At 36.8% G+C, this 26,339-nt stretch overlaps 1 protein-coding gene across 2 annotated transcripts in view; it reads right to left on the reverse strand.

Moving 5' to 3' along the window:
* MYO16 (myosin XVI) overlaps nucleotides 1-26,339 on the reverse strand; it is a 297,728-nt gene that overhangs the window by 142,186 nt on the left and 129,203 nt on the right. For both annotated transcript variants that reach the window (XM_065626752.1, XM_065626751.1), the window contains exons 14-16: nucleotides 22,849-22,954; nucleotides 19,167-19,284; nucleotides 11,557-11,704 (exon numbers count right to left, since the gene is read on the reverse strand). In XM_065626752.1, the coding sequence (XP_065482824.1) occupies nucleotides 11,557-11,704; nucleotides 19,167-19,284; nucleotides 22,849-22,954 (372 nt within the window). The remainder of the gene's footprint in view (nucleotides 1-11,556; nucleotides 11,705-19,166; nucleotides 19,285-22,848; nucleotides 22,955-26,339) is intronic.

Genomic DNA, 26,339 nt, shown 5'->3' on the forward strand with positions numbered 1-26,339 from the left:
GATGGAACAGCCATTTTTAGGAGCTGTATAAAACTGAGATTGTAACATCTTCTAATCTAAACACTCAATTAACATATACAGAAGACTTTGATTAGTTACTTGTAGGCTTTAGACAAAACTCAGTTTGAGTAGTTATATTTTAACTACAAAAAATCCACGCGCAAATCCAGCAGGAATCAAAGGAAACCGTGAGTGGCACTAACCTGACACAACCAGGTTTCACCTCAGTGTAGAGGTCATTTTGAGTTATGATTAATGAAAGAACTACAGGAAGAAAACTACATTACACTTTGGAGTGACCTTGCCTGACTTTTCCAGAGACAGCTGGCTAGAATAACTGTAAAGTTACTCCAGTGCAGTGAAAAATTCAAGCTAGCTCAAGGAGCTGAGTGAAGATAGCAAGTTCAAACAACGGTGAGAGGTATCGTCTCTCTTAGATTTAACATTAAGCTGAGATGAGCCAAGTTCAATGATTGGGCCTTCTGTATGCCAATAACAATCTCTTAAATGACCCACTCCTGACTGGAAATTCATCTACAGTAATTGTATCAGGATGATTCTAAGAGTGACTTTTGAAATATAAATTGCCAAACTATATTATTGCTCTAGATTTATGCAATCTAATAGCTAAGTGGTTTCAGGAACTGAATCCACTGAATCTCCCCCCACATACGAGATGATTAGCATCCTAGTAAAGTGCAGAGACATATTTTGTACTTAAACTAAAAGCCAAATGAGCTCCTCTACCATTTTTATAAGTGAGTAATCACATCTACTTTTAAGTTAGGGTTTCTACGGCAATTTCGTGCCTTGGAGCATGAATTTTCAGTTTGACATGAAGTACTGGTGGGCTGCCTAAACAGTCAGCACTAAATTTCTTCAACAGAGGACCAAATTTAACCTCAATAACTTACACGTATCTCTAGAGATTTATTTTTTCTAAGAAAATGTTGAACTTGACCCAGAAAATTTAAGGTATAAGGTATTCAGCAACAGAATTCACAAGAAATTGGAAAGTCATCTGGTTCATGTTATATTGATTTGCATTTTCTTTCTCCATTTCAAGCAATTTATTCCAAACAATGTTTTATTGTACATTTAGCTTTCTGTCTTCAGTAGACTCTACAGATCCCAGTGCTCTTAATTACCAAGTTTGTCTCTTTCTCTTGGATTAAACAGATTTCATTTTTTCCTGCCTCCTACTCTTTATCTTTCATGCTACAGACAGATTATTCTTCTTTTATTTTCTGCATGTGTTTCTATACTGTGTTTACCCCAAAGGAGACAAGGTCTCAATCAAAGAAATACCAAATGGTATCATGTCAAGTGAAATGAAATAAATGCAAGCTTGTGGATTAAAACTAAACATGCAGAAGAAAACTTTCTAGAGCTATAAAAAGGCAAAAGTCAAAGTGATTTTATACAGTCTGATGTTAATTTTTCTGTTCTGAACTGCTCACTGGCACCGAAAGAATGTAAAATACCAAAGATGACGAGATATCTGAGTTCCTTTAGGACAATACAGAAACACAAGGAGGAGTCCCTTGGCACTCTACCTTACTTACACTACCATACCACTCTAAACATACAATTTATTCCTGAAAAAACATCTCATTCGTCCAGTTACACACAGTTAGTTCTATACCCTTAGCTTGTTAGAATTATGATGGAGAGAAAAAACAGTTGTTGAAAAGAGAGGTAATCGCTATGAATGATTTCTTTACCGCTGAGAGTCTGCCAATGGAGTGCTGTACATCCTCTGCCACTATTCAATCAATATGTATGAAGAATAATAAAATGAGAAGGGGATTGTTAAGATCAAATGAAAGAAAATACCCAGAGGAGTATGAGTTTCAGATTTAGCCTCTCAAACAAAGCAGAATTTCTATAGCATTTATTCCGAAAGCCAGACAAAAAACAAGTCCACTTGGGACCTGAGACAAAGACACTGAGCTAAGTCTCAAACTTACTTTAACTATCTTTGTTAAATAAAAATATTCTTGGATTTCATGTAAATTAATGATTATTAAACATCACTGCAGCTGCATTTTCTTAAAGGACCCTTTGGAAATAAAACAGTAATGTCAAAAGCAGCTAATGTCAACACTAGAATAAATAAATTAAACATCAAAATCCAAAGCTAAGGTCCCTCTGCTTTCACGTAGAAAAATATTGTTTTGGATATCCTGACATGTAATTAGAATGCAAGTGAGCAGGTGTGCATGTAACTAACCCTGAATTTAGGATGAACCACTTAAAACAACTGCACAGCCAGATACTCAAGACAAATACTGTGAAATAACATTAATAATACAGAGGTACACTTTATGCATGAGGTGTAGGTATCTGTAAATAGAAAAATAACCACTTAATTTGTAAAATAAAGCAGATAACATAAATATTTATGTCTCGTTTTGAAAACCTGTGCTGTGATCCTGATTATATCTTCTATAATTGTAATGCTAACCTCCTAGTCATGTATCTTGTAGGACACAACTCTCTGCAAATATCTCACAGAATGAGAGGGTTTAGTATAGAGATAGTGTAGTCAGTTTTCAGAAAGATACTGTATAATATTAACTGTAACACTGACACTATTGTTATCTATTTCATGCATATTAAGGTGTAGAGTTGTGATCTCAGGGAGGAAGTTTTAGTCTACACGGTCCAGTCATCATCACTGAAACATTTCTTTGCTTCTGTACCCTAGTAGGCTGCTTATGTTTCCATCTAATTTTTATTAAAATATGAGAGTCTAAGCATAAAATGTGAGAGACTAAGCCTAAAATATGAGACACTAAGCCTAAAGTTTAGCTGAACAGAAATGAAGTGCATGAATAAGGAAAATGAAATAAATTAGACCACAGAGTAACACTTTAAAAAGATCAAGTTAAAAACAAACAACCAAACAACCAAAACCAACCAACCAACCAAACTTAGTTACTATTTGTTGTATTTTTCTATCTCAGATATATCTGAAATCATGTATTGTAAAATGTTACATTAGAATTAGATAAAATTAGTTCTGGTTAATCAATATCACTTTAACACACAGATATATACAACATATATTTTCTGGTGTCCATCCTCAAGAAAACTGAGTTAATCGAGACTATTACTATGCAGCATAACAAATCATAACATCAGCCATTTACTGGCATTGCCTCTCAACTCTTCGTTCTTTGAAGTGCAAAGAACAACACCGATGCTTGAAAACCATGCACCAAGAGATTCACGGAGCCTGAATTTGAAAGAAAGAATAGGGCAAGAAAAAGAGAGCTAAGGGAAAAAAAAAAAATGTTCCTTTTGGTTCAATTCCTGTTCATTTCTGGGGTGGAAAAAGAGTAAAGCAAGTTGAATAATCTCATGAATCCTATTCACTCAGAAAACCTGCTTAAATGAGGAAGGTAAAGGAAAATTCAAGGTAAATGTACTGAGGTAAAGACTGTTACCAGTTGAAATAAAAGTGGAAGGTGAAGTTATGAGGGGGCAGGAAAAATATGTTAAAGAGAATAATGTGAAAGTGCATTTTGCTGGAATATGCATATGCTATTTACAGTAAAGAAGGTTCAACCTCAGAAAAAAATCAGTGAAAAAGTTCAGACATCAGAAAATATAAGGTAAACAGGCAATAAATAAATGAAATGCAGCAAAAGTGAACAAAAGGGGAAAAAAAAGGCAAAAGACAACAGAGAAAACTAAGACAATTCTTTCGATGTTGAGATTATTTCAGGTTACATAGATATAAAAGTCACTGAAGCAAGTTTAAACCTGCTCCAGAATCTCAGACAAATACATCTGCTTCTCCTCTCTCCATTACCTCTCTAATAGCCAGCTGGTGTAGCTTAGCTGTCCAGACCTCACTGGAATCTAAGTAAATAGAATTGCTTCATTTCATTCGGAATCTACAGATCTTGTCCTTAAAATAGTACTACTGGTTGCAAATCAGATTGTCACAGTAGTATTGTATGAGAAGAGCACAGTTAGAGCTTTTCACTAGACAGATGAAATATCAGTAAATCTTATTAGGAAGATGCAAACTGAAGTATATAATTTTTACATTATTTGCTACCACATGGTTTAAAAAAAAAAAAAAGAAACCAAACCAATTTTCACTTTTACTTAGGGCTTTACCTATCCATATTCACTTATTGCACTCAAACGAATTCCAGCAGAACTAACTGAGAGTTTTTGAAATCTGTGTTTGAAACTGCATCTTCACATTACTCTATTATTTAGAAAACTTGTCAAGCATGCTTTATACTCCAATGGTTCTTTGCTGTCTAGGCATACTAATATACATACCTTGTGCTATGTGTGTCACTGCATTGTCTTGTAAGTGTTAATGTATTTAAAATGCAAGCTTTTTTGGAGAAAAGGAATGCGCTGCATGTAATCAAGTTAGAACAGGAAAACTTGCACAGTACAAAAAAAAAAAAAACAGATTTACTTGTTTAACCAGAACTTGATTTTTTTTTTTTCCAATTTAAGAGTCCTTTGGAAAAGAAGAGAGAACAGGGAAGAAGCAGAGAAATGGAAAAAAGTCGCGTATAAATACATTTGGTACATCTACATATATGCATGTACACATAAATTCAAGGCATTTTACTTTGAGATATGAGATATAAGACAGTAAAGAAAATATATGTTGCCTTTGAACCTTTAAGAAATATTTTTAAAAATTATATGCTTCCCCTCTAAACTCCTCAAAATGTTATGCAGAATGTTTGCAAGTGGAAAAAATATTAAAGACATAAATTTAATTGTATTAGATATGAAACTGAATTTAGCTTGGATACCCAAAGACAGATAACTTCTTTTCAGAGTGCTCCAGAGTTACTTTTGGCAAGGTAAAACGTTTCTGCATAATTCCAGTATAATAATTTGAAATTAACTTTCCACTCAGCATTCATTACAAAAGAAGTATGTTGGAGTAGGATAATAGCAAGACGATGAATTTGAGACACTGCCTTTGAGAATCACCTATACATAGTCATCCAGTCTTTAAAATTCCTTATCCTCTGTAAAATATGAAGTGCACTCATGGTTCATTTGTTAGAGGGTGGTCAATGCTAAGTACAGGAAAATGAATATAAAGAAAGTAGAATGATAACTTACATGTATGATTTAATTCAAGATTTAAAAAATAAAGGTTGAGAAAGGAAAAGGAAGTAGGAGACTGATGCAGGTTTTTCCTCTTCTTTACTCACATCTTTATTAAGAACTTAAATGCAAAAAGTTCCATAGCAAAAAAAAATCTTAGGGGTGACAGATCGTAGAATCATAAAATCATTCCGGTTGGAAGAGACCCTCAGGATCGTCGAGTCCAACCATACCCTAACTCTAGCACTAAACCATGTTCCTAAGAACCTCGTCTAAATGCCTTTTAAACACCTCCAGGGATGGTGACTCTACCATCAACTACAAATCATGAGCTTAATAGTTGTCACAAGAGCTGCCATGTATTGAAAGTGTTAATTAAGTACAAGTTTACAGGCAATATGCTAAAGAAAATAGATATATTGAAGGAAATATATATATGCAATGGAGAGCAATCAATAGAGAATTTTGAAGATTTAGTTGCTTTTTGGTAATGTCGGAAAAAAAATCAGATATTCATTTACTCTCACGAAAAATTGATGAAGGATTTTTTAGGATTTTGCAGGAGTCTTGAATGGCCTCTGCCCCGTCAAGGGCTTAGCTGCCTGGGCTGAGAGAGAAGTCTTTTGGGGATCCTCCTTGGCTCAGAAGTGGCTTTTGAGCTCAAGTGTTGGGCCTCGGTACTGCCCTGATGTGGGGTCAGCCATGCCTGTGCCCAGCCACAGACCTCCCTGACGCCCACCCGGGGGCTCATGTCCTGGCCTGGCCCCGGCCTGTCCCCATCCCCATGGTCCTGCCCACCTCTCTGGGTAGCGTCTGACCCCACTGATCAGCCCTGGACCTGCTGGGTGCCACAGGGATGTGCCAGGAGGGTGAGGGTCCTGCCCCACTGCCATCTTTGTCTCCCTCCTCCTCTGCCCACATGGGGCAGCACCTGCCCCAGCTCCTCTCTGGCCATTGCACAGAGTTGCCCGCATCCTGGAAAAGGCACTGAAAACTCACATTTAAGGTTTGAAAGCCTCACCCAGTATGATTTCCCTGTATGTGTTAGCAAAGAGATAACATTTAAAGAAAAGTAGAAACAACAGGCTGCTACTGTTTGCCCAGAAGAATAAGGAAGGGGTTTTGGTCAAGTAGATTTAGGAGGACTTGACCCTCATGGACATTCGGCTGCAGGGATGGAAAGCCTAACACCTCCTGTCACAGCTTTTCTCCCCTCCTGTGACCATACCTCCCACGATGGAAAAGCTGAGGAAGCTCTGAGTCTGATCCTTACCTTCCTCCTAAATTTAAATACAATGAATGCCACTTTCTTGATTGCCTGGGGCTTTATTCTGTCAGCAAGGTTTTAAAACAAAGTTGATCCTAAACAGTGAAGCTCATAGAGCCTCAACACTAGACTTTATTGGGGTGAGACCGAGAATTTTGATATCACTTACTTACACTGAGTTTCAGCACACAAAGTCTAATGGCAGTTTGGTAAAGTGATGTAACTTGGCACTTCATATAGAAATTATTACTCCAGCAGGACTACTACCCGTGGGAAAATCTGATGTAATCTTTCCAGCTCTAGTTGTTTCATTCACAGTATTTAGATCCAACCAATTTTGTATGATGGGTCTAACACTTGTTTGCATTTCCTTCTAGTCATCAGACAGAGATATCAGCAACAGGTAATTAGTAAAGCAAAGAGATCAAAATGGTATTGTGTAACCACCTCTGTGAATTTCTATGGACACAGCTGGGCTTTATGGGGGTGCTGAAAGTTTAAATAAAAGTGAGTACCTATGAGGAAAAAAGTGATCTGTCACGCTTAAATATAAGGAAAGAGCATGGAACATCAGAGGACTGGGACATTTATTAAAAAGTCTATTTTTCCAGTGCTGTGGGACTAATTAGAAAAATAAGTTTTCTCTATGAATTTATCTGGTATCATTAGACTGCCACAGCTGCATTTGTAGACAACTGACAAAGGTATGGAAAACTTTTAAATTACAATTTTCTGTTGCATTTTAAGTGACAAAATAATCAAATGGTTGGAAAGAAAAATGGCACCCAATGATAAAAGGAAAGAAAAGGAAGAGAGAAGGCAAGGAAACATGCAGCATATTCCTGGCTTTATACCTATAGCAGTTAGAAAACATAGAGGCTGCCTCCTAAGTATGTTGAATTGGGGAAATCTGGGGTAAGTGGCCACTCAGAGTCTTGAAAATTGTCATCTTGAGCTCTTGTGTGTGAGGGAAAGGAAGAGTGGGGATAAATAAAGATGATGCTAGAATAACCACCATTTGCACACATTGTATTAGTGCTTGTTATAAAAGATGATGACTGGAAACACACAAAAAATCAGACATAAGGCTTTGCACTTAACGCCACTGAAAAATGCCTACTAGGATCTTTTCTATGTAACTCATTTTTCCCTCAGTGTAATCTGTAAGCCCTTTTTGAAGGCCAACCTTACAATTTAGAGCGGGGAATGATTTCCTCAGTGATCAAGTAAAGAGGCTGTGATCAGTTTAGATTTTAATAAGAAATTCAATCACTTCACCAAAATTACTACTTTATACAGGAAATGAATGAAAATTTTTCTTAGTGACAGTGAAGAGGGTACCTGCACTCAAAAACTGTAAAAGAAGATACACCAGTTCTGTGAACTGATCTACAGCTATTGTTGCAGAAGAATTTAATTGCTTTTTAAGAGTTGGGGGAAACAGCACAGCCAGAGAGAGCACACACTGCCATGAACATCGTTGTTCTATGGGAAGAAGGAAAGTTTCGCATATCTGGGAACGGAAGTCTGAAAGTACTAATACAAAATGCACACCCTGACCATACCCCAGCTTCTGCATGAATATGTATATTAACATTTTCCCCAGCCTGAAGTTGTTTAGTTTTACACATACAGCTTATTTACAAGCAATATATTTCAAACTATAAATGTTGGGTGTCAAAGATCTGACATTACAAGAGAGGACTAAAAAAACATCTCTGGGTATCACCTTTCAATTCTGAGTGTTGTATCAGCTTGCCTACACTACCAAAACCCATAACAGTACAATCAATTAGGAGAACTAGCAACCTTGTTTACAGTGCAAATGGTGACATCAAGTTGAACAGCTGTCAAATCCACCATCATTTCTGAAATCATCTTCTACAGTTAAGTAGCCTTCAGCTATTTTTCTAATATACATATACAAATGTAATGGCATGATTTTTAATGACAGTGTGTTTGAGTATCTTACACATACCTATTACACAAAGACATTCTTATATTGTTATATATACTACAGCTTTGGAATATCAATGCTAATATGAAGCAATTGAACCATAAAAATAAAAGCAGGTCTTTCCACGATTTTCTGTAAGATTCTTCCAACATTTTTTCTTTCTTATCTCTCCTTTCAGTACCTTCACCAGAATTGAAGAGCACTTAAAAGCTGATCTGTCACCATTGGCACCTCTCTTCTTGGCTCTCTGTTTCACTTTGGTTGAAAGATTCATCACTAAGGTAGTACCTACTGTAACTGTGAGGCTAAAGTTAATGTGCTAGAAAAGCTAGTACATACTCTTATTATGAGACTAAACTGCACATGTCAGAAAAGCAACGCTTACAGGAATGGACTATATATGGACCTAGCAAAAAAAAAAATCAGGAGTAAATCAAGAGCAAATCTAGGATATAACTTCAAATCTCTAATCTCTCTGTATTATACGTCATCATCAAGATAGACAAAGTTCTTCAGTTCTTTTGAAACACACCAAATTAAGAGAAATTTCAGAAATTTCAATCAAGGATCTGCTGATAAAAATCAGCTTCTGAATGTAATGAACACATGGGAGTAGTTGTCATCAATCAAAAAGCCTTGATTTGCCCTTTCAAGACTCTGCATTTCTGATACTCTTCCCCTGCTAAATGTTGAAAAATCATCTTACCTTTCAGGAATTGTTTCTGTCCAAATGCAGATACAGTGGAAGGTGTATTAATTCAGATCCCTCCCTACATAGATTTAGATGGCTTGCTACTTTAAGATTCTAGTTGTATATAGGTTCAATAGAAGGTGGCCAGCTATTTGTCTTCATATGCTGCCTTAGCAGTTGAAATACTTGCAAGAACACACATTCAAGTTTCTAAGCTCAAGCTCCCTCTCAGGATGGCATCAAACACCACAGAATTACAACCTAACAACTTCCCTTACATACTGGGGTGAAAGCCCAGCCTTACTGAAACTCTCAGGAACTCCAAGGGGGAGGGATTTCTCCTTTTAGTTATTGACGTTAACTCTTAATCCATTATTATATACTGCTTAATGCATTAACTACCTCTCACCTTTCACAGCATCAAGTCTAAAAATAACCACTACTGACAATATTAGTTTCACTCTTTAAGATACTTTTATTTAAAATGAAAATAAAACCCCAGTGCTATGTCTCATTTCTCATATTGCAATGGCTGAAGAAAACAATGAAAAAACAGGGGTATCCTGTGATCTCAACACCCGTTATTTACTACGACTGTTCAATCTTCTGCATAAACATGCTATATTAAACAATGGAAAGCGGAACAGAAAAATTATCAAAAAACAGTTAGACATGAACCACCTATAGTTTCAAAAGGGCTGTTATCTAATTAAATTTGCTATTAGAGTCAAGATTACACTTGCTTAAAGCAAACATGACAAATTCACTTATTAATGTTACCAGAATGATATGATCTCATCAAAATCTGACTATGCTAGAAATCATGAATTTATAAGAGGCCAAATCCTGCTTTCTGATTCATGTATGAGTTTGATGCTGTAGAAATTCACCCCTAGTTTATCAACCAGGAAAGATCTGTCCCACTGAACTACTACACTCAGGAGTTTAAGGCAGGAAATATTTGGCCCAAACTCTCTCTCAGTAATGCAAGATACAATCTACCCTATGCAGCCAAAGCAAAGCTTTATTGATAAAAGTAGTTTTATGCAAATGTTCAGCTATAAATTACTTCTAAAGAACTGGCACTGCAATGTTCAGACATCTACTTAAAAATGCTATTATATTCTTTTTGGATGCTTATCAGATATCTTATCAGATAAAGCTTTGTTCATGTGAATTTAATTATTCGGGTTTTTGCTAAGTTCTTTCCTGTTGGAGCTTCTTACAAAGCAATTTCAAACTGTTTCATTTTCTGAATAAACTCAGTAATTCCAAACAACCTTTGCCTAGAAGAGAAATAAAATAATGATCAGGAGCTCAGAATCATTTGGTCTTCCAAGCATTCAAAGGATTCAAATCATAGAATTTAACTCTTCCACTTCTCCCCTTTGAAGAAAAAATCAGAATCAAGTAAGTATTTTCTGAAAAAAAAATAATGTGGTATCTTTCTATTTACATGCTCCAAACCTAGGAATACTATTTTATTCAAGTACTAGTTAGAGTGGAAGATAGAAAAGTTCAGAGAAAAATCCATAAGAAAAAGGCTTAGAAATTAAAAACTCAAACCACTCATTTTACATTATTTTAATTACTATTAGTCTTTTTACAGTTACTCACTATACTCATTGTAAACCTTGCAATTTAACAGAAGATCATTAATGCCATACAGGTTTCTCTCATTTCAGTGATTTTTCTTAGGAGTCATCTAGGAAAGTCTGAAGAAAGAAAGGCAAATTATCTAAACTGGGAATATGTTTTCATTCCACAAGAATTTGAAATAATAATTTTTGAGACACCCAAAATTTCCTGAAAACTCAAAAACTTCCATTTATATTAAACATTTGGAGTGTATTCAGCCTTAGACACACTACATTTAGGTGTCTACATACAGATCTTTATATTTAAGCTCTTACTCTTAAAGGGGATCATCACAGTTTATGAAGCCAGAAATGCAACCAGCTCATGCGGAGATACATACAAAGACTTAACTTTAGGTATTGGGTGTTGAATCCTATCCTTGGTTTCAAATCAGTCAAAACTTTGTTTCTGTATCGCCTCGTAAATATGAGGTAAAGTAAATCTCAACATTAAATTGGAAATATCAGTTACATATGGTGAAATTTCATCAAAATCAACATATTGTATAAGAAAAGTCTAATTTTAACGAGTCTTTCCTGAAGACCAAATGATCATCAGGGGAAACAAGCAAGCAAACAAATAAACAAACAAAAACCAACATCAAACAAAAAAACCCAGACCTACTCTAGTCCACAGAAGATGGAAAAATAACTAGGAAGTTTCCTTTCTCTTTCTCCTTTAAGACAATAATCCTAATGGATATAAGACTCCGACCTTGTTAAGAGAGTGTACATGTACTCCAGAACTAAATCCTCATGAAGAAGTACTCAATAATAAATCATTTCAGAGATCATTGAAAAGTTACAACACAAATGTTAACTATCGGAGGAAGGACCTTAACAGCAAAGAGGCACTAAAATAAGAAAAATATTAATACTAAATATAAAGTTGTTTTCCTACCTGTGTGCAGATAAATTACTGAGGTACAAGGTGTATTTTTCTTCAGCAGACAGCCCATCCATCATCAAGTAAAAAACATGAAAATTACTCTGCTTGAGAGGTTGCATAATGACACGAGACTTCTCCAACATGTATGTATAAATCCTAGCTGATTGAGAAACAAACAAGTAAATTCATCATTATATTGATTACTCTAAACTTATGCATGTTAAACCACTCACCATTGCAACACAAAAGAATAAACAATGTTTCTTATAAAACAATCTGAAGTGAGCATGATATCAAAAGTATTACCATTCATTATACCATGGTTTTCTATACAAATCACATATAAACCCCTACTTCCATTAAAATTAGTGGAACAAATGTCTTACACTCTTATATTATCTTTAAAATTACTTAATTTTAAAGATAATAATGTACTCTGTTTTACTTATTTGAGGAACCAGTCATCATATTTGGGAAGACTTTCTAAGAGACAAGCTGTTAGTCATCTTACTGAGGTATGGTCATCTGAGCATTGGCATCTATTCTAAGCTCCTTCTTAAAGAAGAGAGAAAGATACAATAGAGATTCAAGACATCTTGGAAAAACTGCCCTTGGAACTATTTCCTCTTCCTCTATTGGCAATCAAGAAGGCTCAGATTAATAGTTTAGATTAACCACCTAACTTCTAGATGGCTACTTCTAGATGGCTACAAAGCTCACTAACCTGTGCTGGGGAAACATGGGTATCTCAGAGGGGTTATGATGCCAAATGAGAACCCATGGGAATCTGCACATCTGGGAAGAAGGTGAAGGAAGATGAACCTGACCACAATTTGCCTACAGAAATGCTGATAACAGGATCACACATAACCTGAAGCTCACTAAGGTTCTGAAAGAGGCAAAACACAGAAGGAGAGGAAATATTGAACCCTCAGATCCATCTACCTGCTTCACCAGACTACAGGCATTTTAGAGGTATTTGTGAAGAGACAGAAGGAGATTCACTGTTTTGGGCAGTCTATTCTTCAGCCCTCCACTGAGTGGGGGCTGAAATTTAATGAAATTTAATGAAATATAACAAGGGCAAGTGTAGAGTCTTGCATTTGGGCAAGAACAACCCCAGGTTCCAGTATAAGCTGGGGAACGACCTGTTAGAGAGCAGTGTAGGGGAAAGGGACCTGGGGGTCCTGGTGGACAGCAGGATGACCATGAGCCAGCACTGTGCCCTTGTGGCCAAGAAGGCCAATGGCATCCTGGGGTGGATTAGAAGGGGGGTGGTTAGTAGGTCGAGAGAGGTTCTCCTTCCCCTCTACTCTGCCCTGGTGAGACCTCATCTGGAATATTGTGTCCAGTTCTGGGCCCCTCAGTTCAAGAAGGACAGGGAACTGCTGGAGAGAGTCCAGCGCAGGGCCACAAAGATGATGAAGGGAGTGGAGCATCTCCCTTGTGAGGAAAGGCTGAGGGAGCTGAGTCTCTTTAGCTTGGAGAAGAGGAGACTGAGGGGTGACCTCATTAATGTTTATAAATATATAAAGGGTGAGTGCCACGAGGATGGAGCCAGGCTCTTCTCGGTGACAACCAATGATAAGACAAGGGGTAATGGGTTCAAACTGGAACACAAGAGGTTCCACTTAAATATGAGGAGAAACTTTTTCACAGCGAGGGTGACGGAGCACTGGAACAGGCTGCCCAGGGAGGTTGTGGAGTCTCCTTCTCTGGAGACATTCAACACCTTCCTGGACGCGTTCCTGTGTAACCTCATGTAGGTGTTCCTGCTCTGGCAGGGGGTTTGGACTAGGTGATCGTTTGAGGTCCCTTCCAATCTCTAACATTCTGTGATTCTGTGTACACCACCCTGCAGTTCCAGATGTGGCAGACTAAAGACAACAAGAGAACATCAGACTGTAGTTAGAGGTCAGGGCCCTCCCTGTGAGTGAGGACCTGATTCCAGTTCCCACTTACCCTGCTGTTCATACACTTTATCTCATCATTGCTTAAATACTAGCCATGGTGCAAAGACCAGAAGCATGTCCCTTCACACAAAACTGAGCACCCCCACCACTAGGATGCAGTACATTCTGTGGCAGATTTATGCTTTTAAATCTCTGTAATATGACAAGAGCTTTCAGAGGCTCTTAGGAAGCATCCTTACCCTAGAAAAGACTGTTGAGTTTAGAGTATAAACTGCACTTCTCAACAATGGAGGAGCAATATTTCTGAAACCCTCTAAGTAGAGGAGGATATTAAACCATACCTTCCTATAGTCAGGATGACAATCAACTCATCTAAGACTCCTTCCTTTATGAATTGAAGTAGTTCTTGAGTATTCAGTGATAGAAAATACTGGTGCATGCATCCTGCAGCACGGTAAGTATGTTCTCTAAACACATACAATTTCTGAGCCATTCATGTTTTCTTAGGATTTTTTTTTTTTTTTTTTTTTTTTTACTTTTTTGAAGCAAGACAGGATTAAGCATAAAACAGCACTCAGCTATTCGGTGCAGTCAAAACTGTTGCATTTCTAGGCATAAACAGAAGCACAACTTCAGATGCCTTAGAGGCCTGAAGTTTGAAGGCAGGGTGGGAGTTTAAAGACTGCTTCAGATGGAGATAGTTGGAATGGTATTTTCAATGTACATTTCAAATGTACATTTATACAGTCCTAAAATTACATTTGGCCCTTTGAAGGCAACTGCGAGGCTGATGTGGCCCCCGGAGAATATGAGTTTGACACCTCCGATCTATACTGTTAAATTAAACACAGCAAACTTGAAGTTTCTTGAAGTTCTGTGTATGAGGGAATGTGTCCTGTGAGAATATTGTTGAAAGACAGTGTAGAGTGGAGGGCAACAAAAGTGGTGAATCTTGAACACGTTGTTTTCAGAAAGGTCTCAGCAGTTAAGTGCTGCTCCCGAACTAACTAAAACTATGCACACAGTGCTACTCTGCACAGGCCAAACCATCTCAGACGCATTCCAGTTAAGCAGTATGGAAGCTCAGCGGTGCATTTTCCACCTCTTCTTCTACTGAACTGCACAGGCATGGCCTGACGTGCTGGCAACCAAAACCATGCCCGGAGTTCTATCTACAGAAGAGACAGTAGGACTGACAGAGAAGAGTTGTACAGCTGACTTGCAGAACCAAGGAGACATGATCTGGCCCATTTAATCATCCAACAAAACGTAGAAATTAACTCCTATTACAGAACCTATGTTATGAGAAGCTGAGTATTGACCATCTTGCCCCCTGTTGCTCCACCACAGGAAAAAGAACTGTGCTGGAAGTAAAAGGGCGCACTTAAGAAATTATTGAACTGGTAGCAGGATATTTTTCTGGTTCCAGTAACTTTGCAGCATACTGCAAATTGAACCAATCCAATCTTAACCTTTCATGGCAGGACTGGCTCAGCCACACGCTTTCATCAGAATCACTACCTGGCTGCCATTCCTACAGGGTGGAATGGAACAGATGAACCTGAAGGATCGTTTCCATCTTTTATTGTGCTTGAAACTAATTCCTCACTAAAACTAACCCTACCATCAATTAATTTGAAAAGAGGTCATTAAGAATCTTTAATCACTTTTTTTTCTGTGTAATGATCTTCACTAAGGCTTTCATAATTATCACTCAGGTGTTTTTAACATTCATTGATTAATAAAAGCAAGAAAAATGTTACTGGAGGTCATCTATCTGATTAATTAATACATTTAACTTTGATGACAGGCAACACCACTTATTTAGATGCCACAAATTAATTCAGCCCTTTTTAGGTCACCTACTTTAAAAAGGCTAAATACATTTCATCTCAGCACCTCCAGCAATGGGAAGAGCTGTTAAGAAAAGTCGAGCTTCTGATCAGCAAGAATCACACACAGCACCATCTTAATGGAGCTACAGTAGCTCATAAAGAAAACTATCACAGTAATATGCCTCTCTACAAAGTGAAATGATATGTTCTTTAATCTATGTGAGAAATAAAAGGGAAAAATAACAGAGTTCCAGAGCAAAGTCTGCCATTTTTGTGCAATGTTAACTGTATGTACAGGCACAAGGAAATTGGAACTTCCTTTAACAGATCACTTGATCTACTGAGCAGCTACAAAGTCAGCAAAGTGGACTCTACTGAAAATCTGGCCAGCGAAATCTTTCTTTCACCTATGCCATCTTTGAAACTACATTGGTCTTTCTTAAAAACCATGCTGTCCTAAACACAGATATTGCTAAAGACAAAATAACATTTGAAAGTTCAGAGCTGAAACACAGTATAAAAACACATCAGAGAACTTAGCTGGCTGCAGTCTTTCTTATAACAAAAATTGAAATTCCTATCAGAAACTTTTTAATTGATAAAAAATGTTTGTAAGACACACAGGTGAACATGAATTCTGCCTCTTTTTGCAATTCAAATTAGATCATTCAATTTCAGTGCAATTTGAAAAAAAAAAAAAAAATCAGGCCTTGCTTTTCAAAAAGTGAAGACTGAGAAAAGCAAGGCCTGAAAAGCAAGGCCAGAAAAACTGGATAATAAGTTTGTCAGGCTTGAATTTCTCTTACTAACCTTCTTTTTTAGTAATTTGAGGAAACTGACAGAAGCCTTATCTTTCATCTAAGGAATTACGTTAACATACCTGAAAGACTATTTATTCTCTCCCTTTCCAAATAAAAATAAAATGCAGTAATTTTGCTTCTGGAAATAAATAAATAAATAATACTGGCTTTGAGCAGAATCACACTCAACAGCTCCACCCATGTTTTAAAAACTTCATGGCAAAGATCCGGTTTATGAGACAGACTGAATCAAGCCTGTAGATGAAAACTATGGCCAACATTTCATGTTATTTAGGCACATTGGACTTTTTGCTATAAACTTATGTGACAAAAGTCAACATTTCCAGGGTCCAGGCATAAAAGAACCTCAGCATGAACAAAAAGCTGTCACAAATGTCACTGGTGTCCACTCAAAATGCAAGGAATGCTACCTTGAGCTTGCCCTCTGTAGTAAAAATTTAGACATTGCATGCCCCTTTCTTAGCAAATTGTTCCAGATCTCCACCCTTAAGATCTGTCTGTTAAGCAGTTTAAACAACCTAAATCCTTTGATGAACCCAGTTTAGTGTCACCTGGATTTTTGTTTACAAACCAGACATATTTAGCCCAGTTTGCCTCAATGAGTTAAAAAGTCATGGCTCAGCAGAATCAGGTGCTCTGCATATTTACATTTTTCATTCATGTTTAAACAGTGCAAGACAGTAAATACTGCTGCAAATGATCTTGCAAATAGATACAGAGAACCACTGGGTGGGATTTAAACCAGCCAAAGGCAACATGCCTGATTCTTTTCTCATTTATAGTGGTGTAAATCTGGGACAATTTCACTCAGAAGTGATTCTTTGGAGTGGCCTAGAAAAGCCAACTTCTACAATGCAAATCAAACACTATGAAAAGGTTCAACTTACAAAAATATAAAAACCACTTTTACTTCTGTACTGAGGCTTCTCACTCTTGACTGTAAATTATGGAACTTTTGGCTAACCTTAGATTTGGTAAAAGTAATTGATTCAGTTCCTAAATATTTGGGGAACAGTAGGGCAGAGACTTTTTTTTTTAATATTTGTTAACGGACTTGACTACCCCTAGATTTTTTCATTTAATGCCTATGGTTTGAAAGTGGTAAAAACTTTAGTATATCAGAAACCTGACAGGAGAGCCTGGTTAACTGATACCACATTTATATCATTCGCAGACAAGGGCTGTGAATTAAACAGGCAAGTCCGTGTAAAGCTGCTTGAAAACTCAAGCAAGGCACCCAAAACTGTGGGAATACTTGGCCTTGGGGCCTTAAGGCTTCTGTTCCTCATCTGACACAACCTCAGGTCAGAAGTACTGTGAAAATGAAGCCATTTATGTTTCTGAAATGCTCATACAGTGAAAAATGTTGATGAGCAACACAAAATCCACAAAAAAAGTAGCATAGAATAGAACGAAATGGCACAAGCTATACATGTATCAGTTAAGGGAAAACAAACTATCTAGTAGCAGTTCACTGAAGTGAACTGTAGTTCATTCTCTGCACTGAATGAAGCTGGGATGGGCAAAACTACAGTATTAAATTTGTATGCACAAGGCAATCCAAGAGTATCTCAGACAACTTCAATTCTGGCGTTTCCTAACGTTCCTAACTTTTCAAAATTAGTATCATTTGCGTTTGTGCTCTGTGTGTGTAACAAAAAGAGAAAAACTGTGCATACAGTGTAATTATGATAACTAAATATATGCAAATTAAATTTATATTATATAAAGGGTTTATAAAAAGTTAGTTTTGGGGACTGAATTTAGGGATTATTTGTGTAAGCTCAATTCAGATGCTATTTAGTCCATTCCCATGTTTACATCACTTAATATTACTCCCACAACAGCTCATAAATGAAAAAAAAAAAAAAGACACTTTTTAGTTTTGCATTTGCTTTACAAATATCCTATGTTTGTAAAACAATACAGGAAAAAAAAAGTGACAACAATTTCCCACACAGTGACATTTTCACTGAACAAACTTATTTGCTAAGGTACAGTGACCTCTTTCAAGAAAACGAATTATAATTCCCACTCTGAAATATTTCCAAAGAATATTTTTAGGAAACTGTTCCAAAAGCAAAAAAAAAACATTTAGAATTATAAAAAAATATGTAGTTTTGGAAATGTTCATCCAATGAAATCTAATTTACTTGGATCAAAAGTGCGTCTCACCACATAGCTTTTTCATTCAGGAAGATCAGCGCAGGCAGGAAACTCTGTGTACAGTTACTTCTGCACACACCTCTCACTTTAGCACAGAGTAACTTTATGATGACCTCTGCAGACCAGAAATTAAACCTCTCCCTGACTGCCGGCAAAGATCAGAATCTTCAGAATCAAACTGAAGTTTTGCCCAATATTCTTTTTTTTTTTTTTTTTCTTTTTTTTTTTTTTTTTCCCCCCCACTAGTGAATGCTTACTGGGGATTATCAGACTCCCACTTGCTCTGAAAGGAGGTAGAAATTCCACACTAATTTACCTCTAACAAGAATAAACATCAAGATGATTCCTAGTTCCTTTAGAAAAAGCTCAAAGCTGTAATAAATTACTGCTAATTTCAGTATTACAAGGTATAACTTTATTTTTTTTTGCCCTCAACAAAGGAGTTTGTCATTTATTTAAGGGATATTTAAAATACTCAATACAGTATTAGATGGAAATGCAAAAATGAATCTCTTTGTTACTTTTATTCCACAGTAAAGCAATAACAGCTGTCACAGTTTGTTCATCTCAGGCATAAAGGGAAATACGATTTCCTAGGAAATGTCAGAGGAATCGGTGCTGTTAATTTTTTTCTTGTCTTTCTCTGCCACCTCGTGGTTGCACAGAACAGGTCTCTGCTCCTTAATACTGTGCACTACTCTTGACAAGCTATGAATTCACATGCTGTGAGACATGGTCCTCTGCTACTCCAGAAAACCCCCTTGCCTTTTTCACATGCTTAAAGGCCATTGATGCCTAACTCTGTATATGGGACACTGGGATTTCTCATCCACTTGTCTGTGGGTGATATCAAAACACCACCATTGGACAGATTAAATGGTACTTACCTGCAATTAATGTTTTTTTCTTCTCACAAAACTGTAGCTCAAAATATTTTATAAAACAGCTGGCAAAATCATTCAAGGGTGTCTTAGCATGTCCAAAGGCCTCCAAGATACAGTTTACCTGCAAGACAATGGTAAAGAAGTAATAAGGGAAGAAATAAAACCAAAGATATTTCTATAAACATCAGTGACGTTGGTTTGTGATCAATAACTGAGAAAAAAAAAGTAAAAAAATAATTTTTTGGCTTTGAATTTAACTAATTCCTTGAACGTGTTTTTTTCTTTTCTTTTTCTTGTGTGTTTGTGTTTTTTGGTTTTTTTTGTGGTTGTTGTTGTTGTGTGTTTTGTTTGCTTGTTTTTTACCTAAATTGAAGTAAGATGGCTGGAAAGAAAAAAATAGTGGAAGCTGTAAATGGAAGGGGAAGACAATGGCTCACACTTGAGTCATGTCCTTACAGGTAGTTTGGATACATGTGACTGGAGTCATATGCCCAGAGCTGTCATGTTTAGCAAAAAGATTAGAAGCTTTGAAGGCAGCTGTGCTTGTAAAGTTACAATCAGTCAATACTAATAACCAGGCAAAGGAATTTAAAAGCTTTATATGATACCAGAAATGGCACAAATTATTGATTTAAAATAGAATTACTTTGGCATTATACTAGCGAAAAAGTGAGAAAAAAAGAGTTTCTGACTTTTTTATGGCATCTCTCAGTAATGCCTTTCCATATTATATATTCATGGTCACAGCAATTATTTTTAAAATATTAAAAATTTAAAAAATAATAAAAAAGTATTAAATATGCCATCTTTATTCCACATATACCTCTGCATTTACCTTTTTTGTATATAATTAATTTCTTACACTAAATGGATTCCCTTCAGCACTTTCCTCTTTTGCATCCTAAGAATTTGATTGCAATGTGGCTTCAATACACTATCGTTCTGACATTAAGAGTGGTTTGCTGAAGCTGGATGACGTTGACAGGGGCTGTGGAGTAGCACCGATAACGTGTGGTTCCAATCACAGAGAGAAAACTCTAAAAATCAGGCCCTTCAGAATTATTAATTAAAACAGCTATTTGTGCAGTAGATGGCAGCAGAAAACTAGTCAGCCTAGTTTTGATTCTACACCAGCAGAATTATTTAGGATGTATTTGCTCATTAGGCTAATTCAGCACTTCGTTTAACCTGTGTAGCTTTATTGAATTTAATGGTGTGATGCATAATTGCAGCAGGAATAAATTCAGGCTATTGTATTCATTAAAGCACCTTAAAAGGCAACTAAACTAAAATCTGTACTTGATTCCCCCTGGGAGGGATCTGCTCCATCTACCTTTGCTTTCTGAAGTCAAGTGTCCCACCTAAGCTAATTACAAAGGATCTTTCTATAACCAAGCAGCAACTCATTTGTTTTAATATGTGATGATTCTCCTCTGCCCACATTGACTAAGACACATTAACACACATGAGTACGTCTATATTATTAAACTAAACAGGACCAGGAGCAGGACTCTATCCTCTATGGTAAGTGGCAAGGTAAGGTTCACATTCAGACATCTACCTCTTTTTTTGCAGAACAGGTTGGACATTGGACATGGTCCCTGGCACATGGTGCCCTCTGAACCCTGTGGCCAGAAGACCTGTTGGGGATTTAAATTGCGTCAGGGAGCAGGGTAACAATGGCATGTTAGGGATGGTTGTTCAGTTTACTATATAGATGTAGTGTAGGTTAAAGTAGTCTACAAAGTTAACTAATTTTTAGATGGAGAAAATTAGGCCTGGTCAGCTCCCTCCCACTCTCATTCCTGTTCTTTACTGAGGAGATCATCTTATCTTATTTGCACTGGATCATGATGGTCGTACCTCGGAACTTTCCTGTGGTCAAGAGACAAGTTGAAGTGGAGACAAGACTACTCCCCACAGCTCCTGATTCCCACTGCTACCATAGCCGTATCCAAAACACACAGTTTTCAGTTGCCTATTCACAAAGTTACTTATTTACTTAGTTCTTATACTCATTACTTATTCTGAACTTCATGAAAGAAAAGGACTTGGAGGACCTGACCTGAATTTTGCAGCTCTACTTGAATAACATCTATGGCTTGATCAGTTCAAAACTGTAAGTAAACCTGTGTAGGTAGTAAATAAAAAAAAATACACAGTAGAAATAGATATCACTTGTAGATCTGGCTCTAGGGTTTAAAATAAAGTGTACTGTCCCTGTATAATAGTATTACTGCACCACTAGGCTTAAAAATTTAAATTTTAAAAAAGTGAAAAATAACAAAAGTATTCTTAATATTGTCACATGAAACCTAGATTAAATGTGTCACTTCAGGAACATCATCAATGAATCAGATAACACTGTGAAAAATGCTTTAACACAGCAATTGTATGACTACACAAAGTAAAGCCACAGCTTATTCAGTTGTAGTGTTTTCAGTGTCATCAGGCTTTTTTGATGTGTTCAAAAAACACAAATGCAACGCCGTTTTCTAAAATCCACCCAAAATTCATAGGACTTTTACTACCTTATCAGCTAGAATGTACAAAATGTGAACCAGTAGCCTTTCACACATCCCAATAATCCTGATTTGTAGATTGTCTGTTAGTGCCAGTTGTACTTCTGACACTATTTTATCATCTTTCTGGACAGGATCATGCATAATTCAGGAAGAAAGCAGTGTGTTTTGAATGATGCATATGATGCTATTAAAAAAATGCACAACGAATGATTCTAGAGCTCTCTTGAATACCATGTATGTGGCCAGTGAAAGCTAAAGAAAAAATGTCTCAAGTTGAATATAAATGTTGTTGAGGAAGGTCACCAGAGTGAGTGAAAGAATCTAAACATATATTTTTTAAAGTATGAAACTCAAAACTCACTTGTGATAATGCAGACTGTGCTAAAATATTTTGTGTAAATCTGTCTCTGAGTTGGGATCATCAGGAAAGGCAATTTTCTGAATGAATATGAACTGGCAATCTAGGGGTAGTGTTACAGCTGTAACACGAGATGCAATGTTCAGTCAAAAGAAAACTGAAAATTTATAATGTACTGGAAAGGAGATAAATTCATCTGATATATGAAGCAGGTTCTCATGATTTCATGTTATGCACTGGGCAGAATTCTGCTCTGCTGTGGGAATAAAATATGACTGAGATACTCAGAACTCTTGCCTATTTCATAAATATATTTAGCATTTAAATACCAGGCCGTATACCTTTGTTCAGTCCTTGCAGTTTCGCTGCAAATTTCCAGCTTCTGTCTTACATACCGTTACTTCAGGTGTCTCAGCACTTATACTGTCCAGAGAAGCAACACCACAACCACAGAGATAAATTTATTTACTACAATTAGTACACATTTAGGAGACAGCAATTTGTTACAGAAATGCTTCCTATTCACTGAAACATTGTTTTCTAAAGTCACCAAAACATATATTAAAGAAACGAAACTGACCTCCAATTTTCGGTTTCCTCTCATCACATCAATGTGAACTTGACCTTGTTCTCATTCAGGTAAATTCAGGGAAAGAAACCTGCTTTGACTTCAGTGGTAAAAATAAACCCTTTACGAACTTCTGCACAGCAGATGCCTTTTTCCTTACAGTTCAAATGTCTTTGTCTGTCCAAGACACCAGAATTTTGTTTTGTTCTACTCAGTGATCAGACTGCTACTTACATGTTTGATCTTTGTATCAAAGGCATTTCTGCCGGAGCTGGCTCTGCAAGTGAGGTGCTTCACTATCTGTTTGCAGGCTTCAGTCTTCCCAGAACCACTCTCTCCACTGCAAGATGACAGGCAAGAAAGAGAAGGGGAAATAATTGTTATTTTCACATTTGATATGTTATTTATATTCTCTCCTAGCTCTGTTTGAATGGATTTAAGATATCTCAGCCAAACTTTCATTTCAAATAACAGAAGGTTTATGGATGGCAAATAATAAAGAACAAAATATAGGAGATGATAGACTGGCTGTCTATGTTCATGAGGGCTGTCACAGCTGTCAAGCTGTATTGTCTTGTACCACAAGACAAGCCAATCAAACCTAAAGATTTCAAGCCATTTTGAAGGTATTATTTATAGCAAAGATTTTATCTCCTCCTTTATCTCTGTCCAGCAAAGGAGCCTGCTAATGCTGCCTGGTTCTCTTTGCAGATGGGGAACTACTGTGTTAAAGAGGGGAGTCAGAAGGAAAGGAAACTGTAGAATACAGATTACAGGAATATAGAATACAGGAAGAGGGAAAGAAAATAGCAAAGGAACAGGAAGAAAAAGATTATTGATTTTACATCCTGCTCAGTTTCTGCAGAGCAATACACTGACTTCAGTGATCTTGTTTCACTTAATTTCTTGCTCATGATATGGAATAAATATTTCAGAGAATGAGAATCTCTGAGGGGGGAAATGAGCAAAGACAAGTTAAAAGGCAATATGAACAACAAAGGTAGGAAGAAACTACAGAAAAGTGGAGGGATGGAGGACAGAAGCAAACTCAATGGTGTTCTTTAAGCATGGAAAAAGAAGGAAAATAAACAAAAGAGATGGGAAGAATAAAGTTAGTGAAGCTTGATTAAGAAATTAATGTAAGAATTTATTACTTGAATTATAAGTTGTTTTCTTTATAGAAAACTGAACCGAACGAAATGTAACCTGATGCTCCTCCTTTGCTTATCTGCTTGATCAGATTTAAAAGGCTGTTTCTACAACAGCCAGTTCGATTTTTCACAAGTACAATGGCCATGCTGGCTAGTCAGTCTGTTATCTGTATAGTTTGGTTTCTGAAAATGAGAGGGGAACAAAATATAGTACCTGTCTGGTCATTGCTTTATCTTTTCAAATCTCACTTGTAAGGAGAAATAAATTAAATAAAAGAAGAAACAAAAGAGGGAAGGACAAAAAGGTCTTCATAGTCAGACAGGGATGGGATCTTTGCACCATTTAATGTCATTCAACTCTTATGGGATGTACATGCAGCTCTGGTGAATATCTTGGTTTTTTGCCTGGTAAACTGTAGTCTTAGGTGACAAGACAGATGTCTCATTACTATATGTGATGTGTCAAACTGTTTTTACCTATGTCATCATGTTTCTATGACGAGCTGGAGTCTTACCCTGGACTTCAAACTCCTGTTGGCATCAGTAGGATGTTTGTGGTCCAAGACTGCAAAGGTTCGCAACCTAGGTATTAGCTATGCAAAGACCTCAAATAGTAGGACACAAATCTGTATTTAAACAAGGTCTTAGAGTGAAAGAAATAATTTCTAGTCAAGAATGTCACTGTCACAGTTAATATGAAACTAGTATCTCTACAGAACTGACAAGTTGCTCTGTAAGTGCTCTATCCCTTGCTCAGATCTTCAGCTTCTGACTTCCTGATGACTTCACTCTCCAAATGCTAATTATACCATTCTGCCTCTGTTCTTAAGAAGTAACATTACCCTTCTGTCTTTATAATGGTTGTGTCCAAGTTCCATGTTTCTTTGCCTGTTAACACTAATAGGAACAGAAAAAAAAAGTGAAACAGGGCATTAGTTCTGTGATACTCCTCCCCTAGAGACATTTCATACTCTTGCAAATTGCAGATCCTATGCCTCTGTTATCCAGAAAGTCAGTGAGCTTAGAGATAGATATAAATCTATGTTGCACTATCACTCCTACCACCCATTAACACTGGCCGGTCCTCTGGCACCTGTGTGTCATGATGATGAAATAATTTTGATCCTCCACAACATACTTAATCCAAAATCACAGCTGCAACCTGCTATCACTATACCACAGCTTACCAACAAGGTTAGAAACGTGGCTCTTTGGTTATTTCAGCTGTTAAGGAACTTCTCTGAAATTAAAACCTCTCTGAAGTTTAGTACAGTCACAGTTACAGAAGATGCCACTGAGCAGAAGTGTTCAAATATATGCTTGAAAATCAGATCTGAAATAATTCATAGTTTGTAAGAACTCACAGCTTGTCTAATGTGTACTGCCCTTTATATCCAGCAGATAAATATTTGTATTTGTAGTATCCTGAGGACTGAACAAGACTTGAAATTTAACAAATTGCTGTAATCTTTTATTATTTTGTTTGCTTAGGCCCATCTTCATCTACCAAAAGTACCTTCTTTAACAGAAGACTTTTCCAGGATTAGTAGGATGGGATTATTTTTCAAAAAAATCTTTCTCACAACTGGAGAAACTGGGAGGTGAAGCGGGGGGAGGAGAAAAAGGACTGCTAAAGTAACATTTGATGCACCTCTGATTGTTTTTGAGTGTTACAAAGCAGGCATGCAGATTATAATTACAAACAGAAAACAGAACAAAGGAACTGGAGTGTTTGCCATTAGTTTCCACACTTAACAATTAATTTGTTTCCCTTTTTAAATAAAGCTGTGTTCTGGTTTTCACTGCAAGCTAACTATGGCCCAGGTAACACAGGACCATGCGAGAGTGCACAAAGTGGACGGTTGCTGTCCCTTCTTTAATATTTCTTCCCAAGATTGCTGTTTCCTAAACATTGCAGTGACACAAAGATTGCAGTGACTACAAAGATTTGACACTCTCAGCCCAACTGTTAATTTTACAGTGACTGACATTTTGCCCAGCAATGTCACAGGAGCTTATTGGCTCAAGTGGTTGCCAGAGGGGCTCAGGATTCACTAGAACTTGGTTGCTGAAAGAGAGACACAGTGTCACTTAGTTGTTCTGTGGATTTCAAAGGGTTATGCTCACTGCTACGACTGATACACCGAGAAAAAAATGCTATGTTAGGTAAAGTTTTAATTGTTGATATCATTGTTTGGAACATTTGGGGCAATAAATAATTTAACAATGAAAAAATAATTTGGCACCTTGACCCAGATCTTGTTTACTCCATTTACTTTGAGGTGGAGTAAAATTTTTTGTAGTGCCCCCATCGTCCACAATATCTTTGCTTTAACAATTTAATTATGCTTAGAGAACACTTCCTTTTCTCTATTTTAAATAGTTGCTTCACCACTATATTTTTCAAAATGTAATTTACAATATGAACATTGGTTTCTTATGACTTTTGGATGGACTGTCTTATCAAGGTGGAGAAGTTAACATTGCAGCAGAAAAGCATTCTTCCCCTGCAAAACTTCATTAGAAGGCATTATGAAACAGGCAAAGCAAAGCAGGCTTATTTCACAGATAAAG

The sequence above is a fragment of the Caloenas nicobarica genome, chromosome 1 (assembly GCF_036013445.1).
Source record: "Caloenas nicobarica isolate bCalNic1 chromosome 1, bCalNic1.hap1, whole genome shotgun sequence".
NCBI lineage: Eukaryota > Metazoa > Chordata > Aves > Columbiformes > Columbidae > Caloenas > Caloenas nicobarica.